This window comes from Macaca nemestrina, chromosome 19 (genome assembly GCF_043159975.1).
Source record: "Macaca nemestrina isolate mMacNem1 chromosome 19, mMacNem.hap1, whole genome shotgun sequence".
In the NCBI taxonomy this organism is placed as follows: Eukaryota; Metazoa; Chordata; class Mammalia; order Primates; family Cercopithecidae; genus Macaca; species Macaca nemestrina.
This window is the reverse complement of record NC_092143.1, coordinates 81,823,208-81,843,105: the sequence shown is the minus strand read 5'-3', so window position 1 is coordinate 81,843,105 and position 19,898 is coordinate 81,823,208. Positions and strand designations below refer to the sequence as shown.

Below are 19,898 nucleotides of genomic sequence, written 5' to 3'. Positions count from 1 at the left end.
CACCAGAGCCCTTCACTTTGTTAGGAAGTCCCCCACCCGGGCGCCCCCCTCGTCCTCCTCAAGTGCCCTCGGAGAGCGGACCAGACTCACCTACTGCCAGGCAGATGGGCAGCAGCAGCCTGAAGATGAGCCCGCACACCACTTCCGAGGCCATCGCGTCGGTCCGGCGAGTCGGAGCAGAAGGGCGAGGCTTGAGGGTCGCTAGGGGTGGTGGGACGCCAGGCCCATGCCCGTCTATGGTCTCTCGCCGCCGGCAGCTCGCAGCCACCCGAGCATCGCCTCGGCGCGGGCCGCGGCTCTCTCCGCCCCGAGGTCGCGCTCCCGGGGCTCCTGGCCGCCCCTCTCCCACCGGGCTCCAGGTAGCCCCTCACCAGGCTCTTGGCGGCCACCTAGCCCGGCGCCCGACCCCCTGCGCCTGGCCCATGAAGTGTGAATCCCGGATCCGGCAGCAGCGGCGGTTTCTTCAGGGGTAGCTGGTGCCGGGGTCTTGGAGAGGGACGCTTTGGGAGGGTCCTGGGAGGCGGCGCGGCGAGCAAAGGGGGCGAGAAGGGCGTGCTGCGCTACCGCCCGGCTCCCGGGGCGTCGTTCGGGGGCGGCCGGGGAATCTTCTATTTGGAAGCCCCTCCGAAGCCACCGCGTCTCCTTCGCCCGGCCTCGTCTCCGCTGCCCACACGGGCTGCCGCGCTCTGGCCTCGGCCCCGGCTCTCGGAGCTGCTCTCGGAGTCTCGCCCTCCAGCCCCCGGGCGGCCCGCGGCGGATCCCCAAGCGGCAGCGCAGCTCAGCCCCTGCGTCCCCCAGCTTCGGGCCGGGGAGACCGGGGTGGCAGCTGCCAGGCGCGCAGAACCATCCCCGCCACCACGGGGCACGCCTTGTGGGTCCGGTCCACCCGCGGCGCTGCGAGTCCCGTCCTCACTCGAAGGAACGGCGCGAGCGTGGGCAGCAATGGAGACCAGAGCGCATACCGGGTGGGTGGGTCTCCCACTCCCTCCTCCACGGCCTCACTTTGAAACGCCAGAGAAAAGCCAGCGCCGTCCCGTCGCCCAGCGCGACCCCGGCCCGCCGCCTCACTGCCTGGCCCTCGCCGCGCAGCCGGGGCTCCCCGGCGGCGCGCGCTTCTCCGCCTTCAATGAAACTTTCGAAGCCCTCACTCGGGGACGGGCGTGTTCCGCGGCCAATGGGATGGCGGCTCCGGGGCCTGCGCGCGCCGAGCCCGCCCCTGAGCGGCCGGGGAAGGGAGAGCCTCGCACCGGCGCGGAGGGCGAGCCCCCACCCGCGGCTCCTGCGCCCGGGAGAGACCCGGCCTGGCCTGGCAGGTGGGCGGCGCGCCCTGGCTCGGCCTCCGCGGGCACTCCTGCCCCACTGGCTCCCGCAGCCCCGCGGCTCTGCGCGGTCCTGTCATTCCGGAGGTGCACCCTGGCATCCAGTCCACCCGGCCGGGCCCTGAGCTTGCCCAAACCAAGGAACCGTTTAAGGTCCGAGGGAAACGCACAGGCCCGGCAGGAGAGGAGCCAGGGGCTTGAACAGTGCTGTGCGACCCTCACTTCTGCTGGGTCCACAGGTCCACACTGGCATTAAGAATAGAGCCGAATTCATCCGCACCATTAACCCTGCCCGTATTTCACATAGCAAGAACTTGCCATTCTGAATAGACTGGGAAATTCCGGGTTTTCCCCAACAGATATGCACCCACTTTGTGCATTTGGGGGGAACTCTTCGTTTTCGCCTCAGCTTTGCTCCTTGCTTGTCGTGGCTCTGGGGAAAGAGAGCGTTGGCACTGAGAATATTCTCCCTTTCTCCTAGTGCACGCCTTTTTGCCTGTTCTAGGCAAGATCTAGAGAAATCTGGCTCTAGCTGGGAGACTGCAGTGTGCCTGGGTCTACTCGCTAGAGCACGGTAGGGGTCTGTCCGGACATGGAGGAAGAGGCTGTTAGCATCTGTAGAGAGGACTATTCAGGACTGGCGTTCCATCAGGAGGACCCACTGGAAAGGACCTGGCTTCCCTTCCGCACCTACATTCCTGGCTTGCATTAGTCAGAGGGGATGGAGCGGTGAGCTGATGAAAAACATGCAAACCCCCGTCTTTTTAGCCATTTGAAACCCTTTTGTGGACATCCCTTTTTTGAGACAGGGTAAGCTTGTGGTTTGAGCTCAGGTGACTTCACGAATTCTCCGAGAATTAGAGAAACTATGAACCATTGCTTTTGGAATAAAGACTCAAGACAGTTGGAATATTGTGAAGACACCCTGAAACAAACCACCCAAGTGCTCTGCCATCCTCAAGAAGCTTAGATAGCACCTAAATCCCGGCGTAGTCATGAGCTCAACAGCAGACCTACAGGAGAGGATAGAAAAATTAGCAGCCAGTCACCAAGAAATGCTACCAAGAAATGGTTTGTGTAGCCTGTTTGTAGAAACCTGATATAAATCTACCACTAATTTTGATGTTCATAAGTCTGCCTTCACATCCATGACCTCCACACCTCACCCCCTGTACAACTCGTTCTTGGGAGCTAATAGGTGAAGGACTTCTGAATTGTAAATAATATTGTGTCAACACATGAATTCTGTATTCTCTGAATACTTTCTCATGTTCTTGATAGGCTTTCCATACTAACAACTGTCTAGACTTTTTCACAATAATTATCTTTCAAAATAACATAAGCTGGGAGGCACAAGAATCCCAGCAGGTGGGTGGTCTTACCAAATACACTTCGGGCTTTCTCTGCCACAGTGTGTACCAACTTGGCTGTTCGGGCTTTAGACATTTTAACAACTACATCCCAGTTCTGAGACTTCCAACGTATATACTCAAGGGGAAGTTTCAGCGGTCTAGACTACATCTGATACAGGCTTCTCCATGCTGGCTACATGTTGCAGGCACCTGGGGAGCTTTTGAAAAACGCTCAGTCTCCACACTCCCTGAAATCCTGATTTAATTGGTCTGCGATGGGGCCCCCACACCTGTATTTTTTTTAAAGCTCTCAAGTGATTCTTAAGTATGCAGTCAGGGGTGAGGACTGCTGTCCTCATTTACATATCAGACTCAGAAGACAAGAAGACAGTCCACTGGCTTTCAAAACCAGTGTCTCCAAACCTCACCCACCTTTCTGAAGCTGTATTTTCACACTGGACTTGACTTGAGCATACATAATGATAGCAGTGGCATTGTTTTTATAAGGGCTGTTTAACCCTAAATTTTCCCCACTCTCATAGAAAACAGTATCTGGTGTCCAGACAGGTTAGTTTTTAAGGACTCACCAGCCCATGAGGGTATTGATCACTGTTCAGGAGCTCTACTTGCCTGGAAAACTTTATTCCAAAGTTTGCCGGAATCTTGTCCAAAATCTGAAAGAGTATGTGAGTTTAAAAATGCTTTGGGGAGAAATCAAACATGTAAAATACTCATGGACATATTCTCTTGATATTTCATGAGTACCTGATGTGTATAATCACCAGTTTAGCCCCGGTAATGAATTAAGCACCAGACACCCTATGCCTCTCTGCATCCACAGTGACAAACAATGACTTCTTTTGATCATTATTGAGACTGTCAGTGCCTCAGTTTCTTCATCTGCAAGTTAAGGAAAGCAGTAAAACCTACCCAATATGGAGTCCACACAGATAGATTCAGTTTATAGAGTTCTTAGAGAAATGCCTAGTGCATAGTAATCATTCAGTGAATATTGGCTGCTATTATTCCTATTACTGTTTATTGAAAAACAAGAACTAATTCTACATTTATCAAACAATTATGCTAAAGCCTAGTGACCTGCTGTGAGACAGATAGCAATATGTTTATGCTCCCATCAGTATGTTTAAGAACTGATCAACATTTTCATAAGCGTTCAAGGTTTTCTCTATAAAGAATATATCACTTTGTGCCTTGTGTGCATTTCATCTTACCTGTTTGGATTTATCTTTTTTTTTTTTTTTTTTTTGTGAGATGAAGTCACACTCTGTTGCCCAGGCTGGAGTGCAATGGCACGATCTCAGATCACTGCAACCTCTGCCTCCCAGATTCAAGCAATTCTCCTGCCTCAGCCTCCCGGGTAGCTGAGACTACGGGCGCACACTACCATGCCTGGCTAATTTTTGTATTTTTGGTAGATACAGGGTTTTGCCACGTTGGCCAAGCTGGTCTCGAACTCCTGACCTCAGGTGATCCACCCGCCTTGGCCTCCCAAATTGCTGGGATTACAGGTGTGAACCACCACACCCGGCCCTAGCTTTTATCTTTTCTAAATTTGGTTTACTATTGCATTGATTGACAAAATCATTCAGAAACTCCATCTTTGTCCCAAACACTAATTTTTTTGTATCATGCTTACTAGGAAAACACAGATAATGTGTGTAGCCTGTGTCATGTTTAGCTCTATGTCCATTATTCTCTGGGATACTCTGTTAGCTTCCTTTGAAAGATCTCAGATATGGATATTGTCCCAAATGGGAACTTTACAAAACAATGTCTCCCACAAGGAATATAAACTTTGTCAACCTGGCATTTTCTTCCTTCAGTGAAATCTGCCAAAATCCATTGACGCCATCCAGCCTGTGGAGAATGTGGTACCTCTTACCAACTTAATTAAGGAGAATATCTTCTAGCATTGGTCACATGTGTTTTTCTTACATATGTGTTAATAAAAAAATTTAAATATATATTTCTAGTTCTCATTTATAATTATCCTTGTGTCATAAGGCACAATATTTATTTGGAAGTTATTTTTATTAGAAGCCACAGAGATTTTGGCTCTTATTCTTAAGAAAACTTGGAAGCTGAATGGCTTTCTTCTTTTTGCTAATATATGCTGAGGTTGTACATTTTTAAAAAGCTATCAATTTAATGTTTACAGCAGAAGTATTTTTGAAGTGTCCAAATTCCAAAGACCTAGACAACTTCTAATAATGTGTAGGAGACATGGTCTGGTTATATGTCTGCTAAAGAAGTTATCCCTCATCAGAGCAATGCACAGTGAAATTCACTGTCTCTGACATCTGGCCCTTCGGTGGAGTCTTCGTACACATACATAAAACGTATACCATAGCCTTAACTGCAGCTTGTGAATTGTAATATGGATGCCAAATCTGAAGCACACTGTTGATTTGTATCTGTAGTTCAAGAACCGTGACAAAGCAGCTAATCGACGTGTGTATGGGCCTTATCTTTCCAATTAGATTGGAGGATATGAGGACATGGATAAAATTTCATCTATAAAGCAGACTATAAAGCAAAATGTTGTTTCCAAGTGAATCCTATTCTACTTACACACTTTCATTACACACACACACAGAGGCATGTGCGCACACACACACACACTCACCCATAACCACATCAGAAACATCTCCAGCCTGGGAGACACAGCGAGACTCCGTCTCAAAAAAAAAAAAAAAAAGAAAAGAAAATAAAAGGACCATGTAAACTTGTAATTGGTTTTTGGAGGTAAACACATAAAGGAAGAGATTCCGAATTTGTGGGGTGGGTGCTCTGATGAAGTTGGTGACTTGCCTTGGGCACCACAGGCACCCAGGTGGCCAACGCTAAAACATGAAAACCACCATTCATTATTTACAGCCAACATCATGAGCAGATTTTTATCTAGCAGTTGTCTATCTACTCTCTGTGTATTTGTTCCTGAAGCCTTTGAAGAGGCTGCTGGTTGTTGTAATATCATTTTTTCAGAAAGGCTTATCATGCTATAAGAAGACTTTATGGAAGGGAACTGGAATTTGAAGGATAATTTTGCAGTGAAATGTAGTAAGTCAAAGCAAGTTACTAACCAAAAAAAATTACAGGTTTTTTTTCCTTACTCATAACCACCGAAATAAAAAAATTCAACTTGTCTATATCCTAAGTAGATATTTGTTAGTTAATAAATCTTAATTTGGATTCTAGCTGTTTGTAACTGCATCTGGTTCTCTTCAATCGTCATAGAAATATTAATATTCTTAATAGGCTTAGGTGACTTTCATTCATTGGTTTTATTGAGATTTCAAATATGTGTATGGATATGAGTGTGTACAGGTTTTGAAATAAGCCATTTCTAGTTCTAACATTAGCCTGTAACTAATTGGATCCCATCCAATGACTGGAGTTAACTAGGTTGAAGCTTTGTTCACTTACTCTCCTGCAGTGCCACCTTTTGGCTAGAAGTATATTGAAAAAAAAAAAATACGAGTACTTTTAGCAGAAAGCATGCAATTAGCCACAATCAACATTGATTATACCCTATGTTGCAGGCTGATGGGCTCAGAAACACAGCAGTGGACAGAACCAGCACAACCACTGCCTTCATAAAGTGACCATCCAGCAAGGAGAGACAGACATTAACCAAATATGTATAAACAATGAAGAAAATAATACATGCATGCAAACAACTCTGAAGAAGTATTGGACCTTATGGGAGAGTATAAATGGTAAACCCGCCGGGCGCGGTGGCTCACGCTTGTAATCCCAGTACTTTGGGAGGCCGAGGCAGGTGGATCACCTGAGGTCGGGAGTTCAAGACCAGCCTGACCAACATGGAGAAACCCCGTCTCTACTAAAAATACAAAATTAGCCGGGGTGGTGGCACGTGCCTGTAATCCCAGCTACTCGGGAGGCTGAGGCAGGAGAATCGCTTGAACCCAGGAGGCGGAGGTTGCGGTGACCCCAGATCGCGCCATTGCACTCCAGCCTGGGCAAAAAGAGCGAAACTCTGTCTCAAAAAAAAAAAAAAAAAAGGTAAACCCAGCCTCCTCTGGGGGAGGCACAGGAGGACAGATCCCTTGAGAAGGTGGTGTGTGTCACATCTTGAAGGGTGAGTGTGGATTCACCAGAATGTAAGCTCCAAGTGGGCAGGGACTTTGTTGTTCATGGCTGTATGCCCAGGACCTAAAAGAGCATGGGGCCCGTAGTACAGACGGCATAATATTTGTTGACTGAATAAAGGAGTTACCTAGGTGAGAAGAGAAGGAATAGTGTTCCCAGGCAGAAAGAGCAGACGGCATCCCAGCGGCAGCAGAGAGTACTATGTGTTAAAGGATTTAAGAGCAGCAGTTCACAGTAAATTTCCATATTCCATCAACTGGGCATCCCACACAGCTTAAACCGTTTGCCAGGTCATATGGTTTCCAATTTATAGGCTACTCTATTTTCCATTAAATTGGAACAGTAGTAAACACTTAAGTACAAGCAAAACAACCGACACAGGCAGTCATAGATCACAGGAATAAGGACTGTCGCACGGGAAACCTGGAGTTCGCCGTCCTTAGTGTTCTGTCTTTGTGCTGCTGTTTGCCTCCCAGATGGGGGACCCAAAGCGCACTGGCAGGAAGTGGAGAGACGTGGGACATTTCAGTTCTGGCAACCTCTGGCTGAAATATTGCTAAATAAATTGCTTGACCTTTCTGGGTTTTGTGGGTTTTCCCACTTTGGGGTTTTTGTGTGCTCAATCTGCTTTCTTCTAAATCTCCGTACAGGCAGAGCAAATGTGTATGTGCCCTCTGGGCCTGCAGCAATGCTGTAGCCAGTGAGATGCAATTCCTCAGGCCAAAAGCACATTCCTGTGACCCACTTACTCCTCCGCAGACGGAGGGCATTGGCGGGCACGAGCAAACGCTTAGCCACACTCCCAAAACGGGAGAGCAGACCTCGAGGGTGAACTTCCTGACTGTGGAAAGCTTTTCTCCGTGGGTCAGTGTGACACTTTCTCTGGCTTGCCCAATGACAAGATAAACATCATGGGCTCATGTAAGATTCTTTCAGGTGCTTCAGACAAGAGTTTTGCTTGTTTGTATTGGGATGTGGGGACATGGCCCCTGTATTACGGTTCTCTAGAAGGACAGAACTAATAGAATAGATGTATATATAAAGGGGAATTTATTAAGGAGTATTGACTGACGCAGTCACAAGGTGAGGTCCCTCAATAGGCTGTCTGCAAGCTGACGAGCAAGAAAGCCAGTCTGAGTCCCAAAACCTCAAGAGTAGGGAAGCCGACAGTGCAGTCTTCAGTCTGTGGATGAAGGTCCAAGAGTCCCAAAGCTGAAGAACCTGGGAGTCCGATGTTCTAGGGCAGGAAGCATCCAGCACAGGAGAAAGATATAGGCCGGGAGACCAAGCCAGTCTAGCCTTTCCACGTTCCTCTGCCTGCTTTTATTCTACCCGTGCTGGCAGTTGACTAGATGGTGCCCACCCAGATTGAGGGTGGGTCTGCCTGTTGCAGTCCACCAACTCAAATGTTACTCTCCTCTGGCAACATCCTCACAGACACGCCCAGGAACAATCCTTTGCATCCTTCAATGCAATCAAGCTGACACTCAGTATTAGCCATCGCAGTCCCCTTACTAAAATAAGCAGAAGACAACAGTGCCCTTCCCCTCAAGTGAGAAGCGAAACCTCTGGAATCAAAATCCCTCAGTGAGATGGGGTCCCTGTGTCCCCTTGCCTGGGTTATCACTGTCACTGGGTTCCTTCCCTCTTTCTGATAAAGGAAAAAATGCATTTTCTTGTATTCTGTTAACACAGCTGAGAAAAGCAAGCATTTAATAAAACAAAACATGCTATAAAATTAAAGGTGAGTGAACCTCAGTTGTGGAAAACGTCTTTTCCAAAATTCAAGTTTCTGATGTTATACGTCTCAAAACAGTGATGACTCTTTGAGATTCTGTCAGATAACTGCTCTCCCACCTCAGATGAGTCTAGGGCCAGCTACAAAATTTGTGAGCTCCCATGCAAAATGAAACTGTTGGCTCCTTGTTCAAAAGGCAGAAAACAAAGTGCTGCTCAGAACCCTTAAATATAAAGGTTTTCCCTTTCTTTTATGGCCTCTCTCTCTCTAATTGCCGTAGCACTTTATTTTGCCATTTAATGTTCTAAGTGAGTCAAAGTTAAAATTATTTAAATTATTAGCATAATTTGACCATAAATATGTATATTCTACAATGTCAGTTTTAAATGCAAGTAAATATAAGAGCATTCAACTCATATGCAGAATTATTGAAGTCACACAGTTTGTGTTGTGTAGCTCATACAGGCATATGCACTTTGTTCTTAGCAAAACGGTTGACAGACTGCATGGAATGAACTCAACTGTTTTTATTTCACTTCTCGATATACTCACATTCTACCAGCATTCTCTGCCTCTGGCTTACTGCGAGTAAGAGTGGGCTGACAGAGAAAGGAACTAGGGGTGTCCTTTCTCCCCTTTCCTTGCATGTCATCAGTTTCCACGTAAGTGGCTGACTAACACTTAGGCTGTTAGAAACGGGTAAGAAAGGGCATGAGGAGATCAGGCACATTCAGGACGGTATGGCCATGTACAGGTACCAAACTATCACATGCACCCTGAAAAGATGTACAACTGTTGTATATCAACTTTTAAAAAGAAAGGATATGATAGGTTTCTTTGGTCATTGGTGGTCCTTAGAATGCCATTGTCCTCTTTCTGCATTTGAAGAGATTCTTGTTCAAAGGGAAAACATGGTGTCCCAGGGCTGTCACTACTGCTCCCCATCTCACTCAGTCACAAGTAGTATGCTTACCCTGAACTCCCACGCCTGGGGGATCCACAAGAGCTCTGTGCTTACCTGCACGTAGAAGCCAAATGCACACGGCGCAGCGAGAACACCACACGTGCATACTGCACGTGCGCCCCGGGTCTGCGTGGGCCTCTGCGTCTGCATGCGCCACTGTCCTGTGGACTTTGCTTGCAAAACACAGGTTCAAAGGTAAAATTATTCAGATTTTTCAGGCCAGGAAGAGCAGAGCAGTAAAGCAAGTGCAGCATCCTCGGAGCTGTGGTCCTGTGACTTGCTAGGCTGCACACCATGAAGCCAGCCCTGGAGGAGGAGGTGGCCTTCCCCGGGCACCCAGAAAGCCTCTCTTGTCCGGTTGTGTGTTGAGTGGGGTCCCTTATGTAAATTCACCTGGACATCTAGCTACATTCTAAGAAGAATTCCACACAGTCATGTAATTAAAACTTAGCACAGTACAATTGCCTGTACCCCCTTAGAATCGTACTATGCAATTCCAGGTTCCACTCTAAATAACATGTTAAGATAAAAATGTGTTTTTCAAATCTTCCTTGGTAACATGCCTGGGCCCCAGGAAATTATCTCCTCCTGGTCCCTGTTTATGTCCCTCACCCCAGAAACTCCTCATCCCCCACAACACACACCTATAAAAAGCTAGATTTGCACAAACCGTTCAGAAAGTGTTCAATATCCTCACACTTTAAACATTCAAGAACAAAAATAAGCACATAATAAGAATTACCATTGTGATTATATACACTAAAGTTTTAACAGAAACAACAGATTGAGGGTAATATTTGCAACATATGTTGCAGTTGCTACCCATTTGTTTCAATAATTCATGAAATTTACCTAGGAGAAACATAAACTAACACATGAAAAGATAACCTCACTAAAAGGTAAAATTAGAAAAATTAAATCCAAAATTAATTTTTCACAATTAATTTTTCACCCACAAAATAGTTTATTAGCAACTTTAAAATGTCATAACTAATATTGGCAAAATTACGGTGAAATGAAAGCATTTACTGTTGCATCCAAAGTATATTTGAAGATTCCTTTTATATCGGCATGTGGGGAAAGTATGTCCCAAATAAATTCTACAAATTTATTTAAAGGACTAATCCAAAGTAGAGACGAAATTTTAGTCAGAACATGTTCACTAGCACATTTTTGATAGTAGTGGAAAAATTTAGAAATAATCTGACTATTTAGAATTAAGGAAATGGATTAACACATTTCATTTATAATTTATTCATATTGTAGTATTAACTAATTTAATTGTGAAAAAAATCAGTAGCAAGGTGTTTCTGATAAGTAAGTTTAAAAAATTCTACCTAAGCTATGACTGCATTTTAGAAAATGAAGTATGCTGAACCAATTATTACAGTTTGATTTGTTGAATGGTGGATTTTAGCATTTTCACCCTTTTTTTTTTTCACTTGGCTTGTGGCAACCTTTTTGTTTCTAGGGCAATCACCATTTTGTGTGTGATTAAGTTTCTCTACCATTGAATTTTCTCCTAGTAGTTACATGATGACACTGATTCATAATTATGCATAAGCCAGCCAATTTCACATCTAGGATTGATGTAAAACTAAAATGAGACATTTGAACCTACTTTACCTGCTAACTATGAAATATTACACAAACCAGTGTAATATTATCATTGTTACTATAATTATTAATGTTTTTTTTTAAACTATCTGCTTTGAGGAGAATCCTTCAACCAATAACACATGTTATGCATATTTTTCCCCATGAGCTTTAATTCCATTTGTTTTATGCCCTAGAAGGGCAAACGTTATTAGATTCAACAATTTGGTAGAATCTTGGATGCAAGGAGAGTCGCCTCTGGGACATTTCTTTCCTTTTTCTCTCTTTCTTTTTTTAAATTTTTTTATTTTTTTGAGACAGTCTTGCTTTGCCGCCAGGCTTGAGTGGAGTGGTGTGATCTCAGCTCACTGCAACCTCCACCTCCCAGGTTCAAGCAATTCTCCTGCCTCAGCCTCCCAAGTAGCTGGGATTACAGGCACCGACCACCATGCCCAGCTGATTTTTATATTTTTAGTAGAGACGGGGTTTCACCACGTTGGCCAGGCTGGTCTCGATCTCTTGACCTCAGGCTATCTGTCCACCTCGGCCTCCCAAAGTGCTGGGATTACAGGCATGAGCCACCACGCCCAGCCACCTCTGAAAATAAATGTCTAGGACATTTATTTTCTCTGTGAAGTGGACGATAGGCTGCATAAAATAGTTCCTAAGGCACGTTAACATTAGTGATTTCACAAAGAAGTTTCCATTCAGAATGGAGAAGTGGCACAAAGCTGTGAGCTAAAATCTCAGAAGGTGTGGGAGGACGATTGCCTCCGTGACTCCCTTGCCAAGGAACATGGAAACATTCTGAATGAGGCAGCTATAAACCCTGAGCATTAATATGAATAACTCTTATTTCTCAGAGAGGTTATTAAGATCTATGCCCTATATGTTACATAGCTTTGTGTAACTTTCACCATGGCACTTGGAGACTTTGTGAGAAATGCTCTCCACACTTTCTGGATCACACACACCTATCAGAAAAAGCTTTTGTGCATATGATCCAACATATGAGTAATTAATACTTGTAAGTTATAAATTATATACATAAGATTATATGTTATCTATATTCGGTAATAGTTAATAGTTATATATATGTTTAAAATATACGATGTGATATATGCACACATATCTATAAAATAGTAAGATATATAAATATAACGTATATATACATATATGTATATAATATCATTATTATTACCTACTAAATTAAGGCACACCACACACAGGCAAGGATGGTCATTAAATAAGACATATTTCCAATATTTCTTGATAGCATTGACGTTTCTAATTCTTGTTAGATATGATGAAATGATGATTGCTTTTATGGAAACCCTGCTGTGGTGGCTTAACCAAACGTGAATGAACTTTCCTCACATGCCGGGTATGCAGAGCTGGGCCATCCTAGGCTGATGCAGCAGCGCCAGAATATTCCCGGCGCCTCGAGCCGCTCTGGTCTCTTCATCCTGTCATCATGAGTCACTGACATCCTTCCTCATGATGGTTTTCACGTGTGCAAGATGGCAGCTGCACCCCTGGTCCCAAGCCTACTTTCCAAGCGGGAAGTAGAGAACAGTGACAAGAGAGCAGAATATTCACTGAGTACTTAGAATGTTCCAGTTGCATTTTGAGGAGACTGTTAAGAGGTTAAGAGATTGCCTCCAAACTACCTTTTGCCTCATTCCCAACCAATGTGGGACTGAGTTGCATGAAGGTCTATTAATTGCTCTAGGTCTCACAGCAAGTGTGGGGAGAGTTAGCTCCAGCGGCTAGATCGGCAGACTCTGAACTGAGGTCCTTTCCACTGCCCACAGTGCCCCAGGACAGCAGGCCGATGGGTGTCATGTGCAGCACCACCTGCATTCTTCAGGGGACCTGGGCTATGCTCCCACCCCTCAGCACCCATGTCCTGGCTGGGGCTAAACTTAAGATCCACCATGACATACATTTACAGATCACTGTAATCACAGCGGTTCTCGAAAGCAGGGCTTTAAAGGGACTACAGAACATATTAAGAATGACTGACTGGGAGATGAGAGTGCTCAGTACCTAATCCCTTACCACAAGATGAGTGCACCTGCCACAATGTCATTCAACCTCATTAACCTCCTGCAGCTTCTCAGTACATGAAATCAGTGAGATTGGGGAAGCTAGTTCTTATCCTCTACAGTAAAAAAAATCTGAGTGTATGAGTAGGGGGGAGGCATTACATGTTCAAATCCCAGCCCGTGCATTCAGGACCTGTCCTAGCTAAGATGGGTTACCTAAAACTTTGTATTTTTGTTTTTCTTAAAATGAAGAAGTGTGAACAGAAAGAATGGTAAAGCTGTAACCGTATAGACAGCAAGGATATGGCCACTTGGGTAAAGGACTTTGGGAAAGGAAGAAGCCAAGTCACTTAATCATTTTCCCAGAAGTGTGGAAGTTAAGCAAAATGCAGTGACTCTAATGATGATACGTTACATTTATCTGGCTCCTTTCTCTTAAGAGCACAGAGTGGTTCTCAGACATTATCTCATGAATTTGCAAATCATTCCTGGGAGTTAGATAGGAATGAAGCCAGGCAAAAGTTTCTAGCTTACCACTTTACTAAGAGCCAGAAGTTGAAATATCCTCTCCATCCAAGTCAGCACCTTCTGTGCAAACATAAACTACTATATTACTCACGTCATATTCAGGGAACATCAATTTGCAGATCCTTGTTATCCTTAAAATAACACATACTTTTCAGAAAGTAACTCATTGTAATAAAAGTCTTGATTTCTTGACAAATGAAAGTATTTACGGAGTTTCACTCCCAGAAGTGAAATGAGCAAACAGTGAAATTCAAACCTTTTCACGAATTTAGTGTAATAAAAATGGGATTTATCACCCAGCACACGGCAATGATTGGAGTATGACTGCACTTTGAGGACCAAGCTATAAAATCAACATAAAGCTGGTGAAGTCAGAATGCAAGGTTACCTTAAGTACAGAAAATAAGGCACAAGCCAATGTAGTCTGACTATTGCCATTTAAGACATTGACAGATCTAAAGAAAGAATATGCCAATTAAAAAGAAAAGTACGGGACGTGGGAAGTACTATTTGCCAGTGACGAAACAAACACTGTGCGATAGAAAAGAAGACTTGAGGCCAGGCACAATGGCTCACGCCTGTAATCCCAGCACTTTGGGAGGTCGAGGCGGACAGATCACCTGAGGTCAGGAGTTCGAGACCAGCCTGACCAACATGGAGAAACTCCATCTCTACTAAAAATACAAAATTAGCCAGGTGTGATGGCGCGTGGCTGTAATCCCAGCTACTCGAGAGGCTGAGGCAAGAGAATCACTTGAACCTGGGAGGTGGAGGTTGCGGTGAGCCGAGATCGCGCCATTGCACTCCAGCCTGGGCAACAAGAGTGAAACTCTGTCTTAAAAAAAAAGAAAAGGAGACTTGATCGATACGTTGCCAATATTTGATCCCATTAGCAAGGCAGTTCCTAGAGAAAATGTTTCCCTTGACAGTCATCCATAGGCACAAAGATAAGGTGGTAAGCATGAGGTCCCCAGGCTTATAGAGTTTGGGAAATGGATCCCCAGCTGGGGGATCAGCTCAGACAGAAAGAAAAGCAATGTCTGGAAGAACGATGAACGCTGCCAGCCTTATTCAGCTTCCCTAAAAGCAGGGCCTGAGTGGGGCTTCTTATATAAGTGATTGACTGATGGAAGAGCTCAGGAGGAGAGGGATGAGGGAGGCAGGTGGGCAGGGGAAGAAAGCTAAGTAGGGATGGGGAGTGTGATAGAGATTAGAGCCTCAATCTGGTCACAGGGAGCACCTGGAAATGTAAAGGGCGTTACAGAGATGGCCACACTTTGAGAAAAGGGGCAGGCTTTTGTGCCCCTTTGTCAATCAGTCATTGGCCAAGAGCTGCCTAGCGTATGAGGTGGGGTCAGAACCTCCCTAGAGAGGACCCCCCTCATTTCAACCACGCGCCATCCTCTGAGAAGGGCAGCTGCGACTGCAAGCAGCCAGTGCTCATCACAGGCCGGGAAAAGGCACAAAGGTGAGAACTAAGAACATCTATTGGTTGGCTTTTTGTTCTGTTCAGTGACCAGACAACTTAAAATATTGATGCTTTCTCCCAGAACATACATTTCAGGGCAGTCTTTCTTTCCTCATCCAAACACATTCCCTTCTCTTTTAATAAACCCATATGCAGGCTACCTATAAACAAACTAATACACAAGACAAAATGATAAAGTAACCAATCATCTGAAACAAGATGTTCAACAGAAGCTATGAACGTTCCTCTATTCTCCAAGTAGAATGGCTGAGCTACTCCTCTTCCTTCTGTCCACTCGCCTAAATGCTTTTCTTCAGCTTCTCCAACAATTCTCATGAGCATTTACTATATTTCAGGCACAGTTCTTGGCTCTGGGCATGTTGGTAAATAATGGAGCCACAGTGCCATTGTCCAGTGGCTCGTGTCCGGTCTAGTATAGGGCCTTTAAGAACTCAGCCCCAGCAGGCGGAGCGTTCCAGGCCCCACGACAGAAAGTGCTGGGCCACAAAGCCGGTGTTTTCTCTTCTGCAGATGACTGCATCTCTTGGGAATCCTCGCACTGGGTCTCCTTTGCCCGGTGTAGGCAAGGTCTTCCATTAGGTCTGCCTGTAGCACTTGCAAGATTTAGACAGATATATGGGCTGGGCCGTTCTGATCGAATGTGTTGCAGCCAATCCTGTTTCACAGCCCATCACAATCACAGGGCGGCCCAAACGTGGTTTGACAACCCTTCCTTGCAGAGTCGTCATGGATCCAGGCCAAAGACAGCAAGCATTTATTTCTAATATACTTTCTGTATTAAAAAGGATTAGAAGTGGGCATTGATATTGGCTGAATGCCTTGGACATGCAGCGGGGTAAATGGTTTTGATTTCACTCCACATGAAAACACCAAGTTCTTCTTTCCTTTTTTTTTTTTTTTTCTTCTCGTAAAGTTTCACACATCTGGTTTCTCTTCCCAGGGAGCTCTTTCTTACTGTCTTCTCATTCTTCGATCTCACCTGGCTTTGTGACCCAGCACTGTCTCAAGTGGGGTCTGGAATGCAACACCGGGTTGAGAGAATCCTTCCCCAACCACCGAACTTGTAGCTTCCTTTCCCTCCCCCTCCTCCTCTCATTGTTCCATTTCTCAGTGTCCTGCTCTTCTTGTTCCTCATAACACTTATTACTACTTTAAATTTTATTTGTGTATGTGTTGTTGTTTTTCTGTTTTGTTTGTTTTGAGACGGAGTCTCGCTCTGTCGCCCAGGCTGGAGTGCAGTGGCGCGATCTCGGCTCACCACAACCTCCACCTCCCGGGCTCAAGCGATTCTCCTGCCTCAGCCTCCCGAGTAGCTGGGACTACAGGCGCCCACCACCACGCCCAGCTAATTTTTTATATTTTTAGTAGAGACGGGGTTTCACCGTGTTGGCCAGGGTGGTCTCGATCTCCTGACCTCGTGATCCGCCTCGCCTCGGCTTCCCAAAGTGCTGGGATTACAGGCGTGAGCCACCGCATCCGGCCCTGTGTACGTCTGTTTATTCATTTCTGTCACCGCCAACTGAAAGCCCCATGCGTTTTGTTCATTATTCATATGCAATTTTCAGCAGAGTGCCTGACACAGAAAACATACTTGCTAAATATGTAGCAAGCAGTGCGAAGTGGGGTAAGAGTGTGGGACCTGGAGTTAATCAGCCTGGGTTTGAAACCTGGCCTACCACGTATTAGCTAAGCCTCATTCCTCTAAGCCTCAATTTCCTCATCTATAAAATGGAAATGTTGATAGTACTTGTATTTTTGTGTTATCCTGATATTTAAGTGCATTTCTTCACGTTAAACGCTTAGGTAAGTACCTGGCAAGTACTTAATAAATGTAAGCTAGTTTTATTTGTAGCTTGGATTTAAGGTAAAATAGGTAGAGCTCTGTGAAATGGTGTGATAAGAATAGCTACAGAATCAGAATGACAACTGTTCACACTCACTGTTATTCTGAAGCTCTCGAAGTTTGTTGTTTGCACGTCAATAATCCGCTACCACCCTGCAGAGGAGGGAAAACGGGCACTCTTGGGGGTTCCCGGGCGCGCCCCCTGCTGTCCGCGCTGCAGGGTGCAGACAGGCAGACGCAGGCACGCCGCGGGCCCAGCGGAGCAGGGGCATGTGCACCGCTCCCAACAAACAGTCTGGGCGTCACTAACGCAGGTTTGAGGCGTCACTAACGCCCGAGAGGCTGAGCACTCCTTGGAGGGGACACCCACTGCTGTGCACCCTAACGCCTACCTCAAGACAAGACACTGATAAGCACAGACACAAAGGAAAGAAGTCTTTGCAAATGGGAAAACGAAAGACTAAGGGAAATGAATTTATTTTAATAATCCACAAAGAAGAAATGTCATTTATCGGAGACACACACACACAAATATCCCAGCCCACAAGACACTGACCATTCAGGAAATCAAAATAGGCTCACATTAGTCAGATGTCTGCCAAAGGAGAAAACAGAAAATGTGAGAATTTGTCCACACTAAAAATGTTAAAATCATTTGCTTAGATGGACCATTTTGTCTCCATGAAACATTTTTCCATACTTATGTATGGGCAGACTTTAAATTCTTGATTTGAGAAGGAGTATTTGTAAATTTTAAAAATACTAGTGGAATTTAAACAAAGTTCCTTGGATGAGACATAATCTTGATTGCTCTGATGGACACCTACGTCCGAGCATGCCAGGTCACCAGAGTAATCCTGCGAAGGCCTTTTGTGCAGAGAAGATGAAATGCAGGTACTCGCTAAGGACACTCTTCAAGGCCGTGTGCACGGGGAGCCCTCACAAAGACTCATCATGAACGGCTGTGGGCGGGGGGCGGGTGGAGGTAAGTGTAGAGATGTTCCTCTCATAGCTTTACTTTTTTTTTTTTTGAGACAAGGTCTGTCTGCATCGCCCAGGCTGCAGTAATCTCGGCTCACTGCAACCTCTGCCTCCCAGGCTCAAGTGATTCTCCTGCCTCAGCCGCCTGAGTAGCTGGGATCACAGGCACACACCATCACTGCCTGGTCAATGTTTGTATTTTTAGCAGAGACAGGGTTTCACCATTCTGGCCAGGCTGGTCTCAAACTCCTGACCTCAAGTGATCCACCTACTTTGGCCTCCGGAAGTGCTGGGATTACAGGCATGAGCCATCGCGCCCGGCCTTTTTTTTTTTTTTTTAATGTCTGTTCCATCATTTTCCCTGGAGGGAGACACTGACCCTAGCAGGCTAGCCAGCTTAGCTCAGGGACAAACTAGATGGGCTGTGGGCAGATTGGAGCAGGGCGCTCCCAGCACACAGGTTAGTAAGAGACACTTGGGGACAACTAAAAGGTTGACCTTTGTCTCTGTCCCATCTCTCTGACTTCTGACCTCCTTGCCTGTTTCCCTCATACCCCCTCTGCCTCCTCTCCCCATCCCACATACTTGCTTATTGCACAGAATGACCAGTTCCACAGTCACTTGTATATTCCTTCCAAAATTTTTCCCCTTTATTAAATAAGAAAAAAAAAAGACATATCTCTAGATCAGAATCAGGAAGCTGCAGCCCATGGGCCAAATCTAGTCTGCTGACTGTTTTTATCAATAAAATTTTATTGGGATAGTGCCATGTGCATTTGTTGACATGTTGTCTGTGGTTGCCTTTTTGCTAGGATGGTAGAGTTGAGTAGCTATTTCAACAGAGACTGTACGGCCCACAAAGCCTAACACATTTATCTTGCCCTTTACAGATAATGTTTGTCAACCCTGCTCCTGATCTCTCTAGTCTCCGCTGTGTTCAATGGCTGATGTCTATCCTGGCATAGTTCTTTCTCTCACTAGATACTAGATAGTATACCTAACTCTCTCACCAGATCAAAACAATCGGAGGAAAGGTGGTGCTTCCTTTATCTTTTCATTTCTGCCATACTAGTGACATTGCTTAATAAATATCTCGTAGAATCAGATTAAACCAATCAAGTCTGCGAAGAGTTCCAATCTACTGTGTCGCAACTCCTTACCAAGCACCGTAATAGGGACTGACAGTACCAAGATCAATAGGCTTGCAGTCTCTGCCCTGGATAGACTCATAGATTAACAACTAGCTCAGATGAGCTCCTTGAAAAGAAGACAGGACAGGCCAAACTGAGGGAACAATGTGTGCAGGGAAACAGGCAGGAAGGAAAGTGGTAATATTAGGGAATTTCAGGTTGATTAAAACGACTGGATTACCAGCGGAGGAAAGAGGCAGGTGGGGAGTTGAGAGCCAGCGAGAGAAGTGTGGATGCTGTGAGTAGCACTATCTCTCCTTGATTTTTACTACTTCTCTCTCAGGTAAACACACAAAGAACTGAGCCATACTTTAATTGGTGGGATAGAAAAATAAGCGTAGGAAGAAAGAAGAAATATCTGAGCAAAGAAATCCCCAAATGTCTTTGGACCCTCCTATGCTGGGCCTACAGAAATGTGCTCACTCTGAATTCCTATTTGCTGTGAGGAAATATGGGGATCTCTGCTGCAGTTCCCAAACCGTGGAGATCAACGACCTCCTAGGCAGCTGGACTTATACCCTAAGGGGCAGTGACTTTCATTCCCACGATGATCACAGTGACGACGAAATAACCACTCCCATTTATTTAGCACTATGTGCAGATCCCATGCTAAGCACTTTACACAACTTCGAATTTACTTAATCACTATAAATAATATGGCATAAGCATTATTATCCTCATTTTATAGTCAACGAGAGAAGCAAGTGGAGTGCGGG

The 19,898-nt window shown here is 45.4% G+C and overlaps 1 protein-coding gene across 14 annotated transcripts in view; it reads right to left on the bottom strand.

Moving 5' to 3' along the window:
• LOC105478913 (piezo type mechanosensitive ion channel component 2) overlaps positions 1-9,628 on the bottom strand; it is a 475,658-nt gene extending 466,030 nt beyond the window's left edge. For 5 of the 14 annotated variants that reach the window (XR_011617161.1, XM_011736642.3, XM_071085708.1 and 2 more), the window contains exon 1: positions 91-1,075. Coding sequence is in view for 12 of the 14 variants with exons in the window: in XM_011736642.3 (XP_011734944.1) it covers positions 91-154 (64 nt within the window). In the remaining 2 variants the exon portion in view is untranslated. Of the gene's footprint in view, positions 1-90; positions 1,129-9,561 lie in introns of those variants that run through there. The other 9 variants (XR_985592.3, XM_011736641.3, XM_011736639.3 and 6 more) reach the window with 6 other exon arrangements.
• Between the last annotated feature and the right edge of the window lie 10,270 nt (positions 9,629-19,898).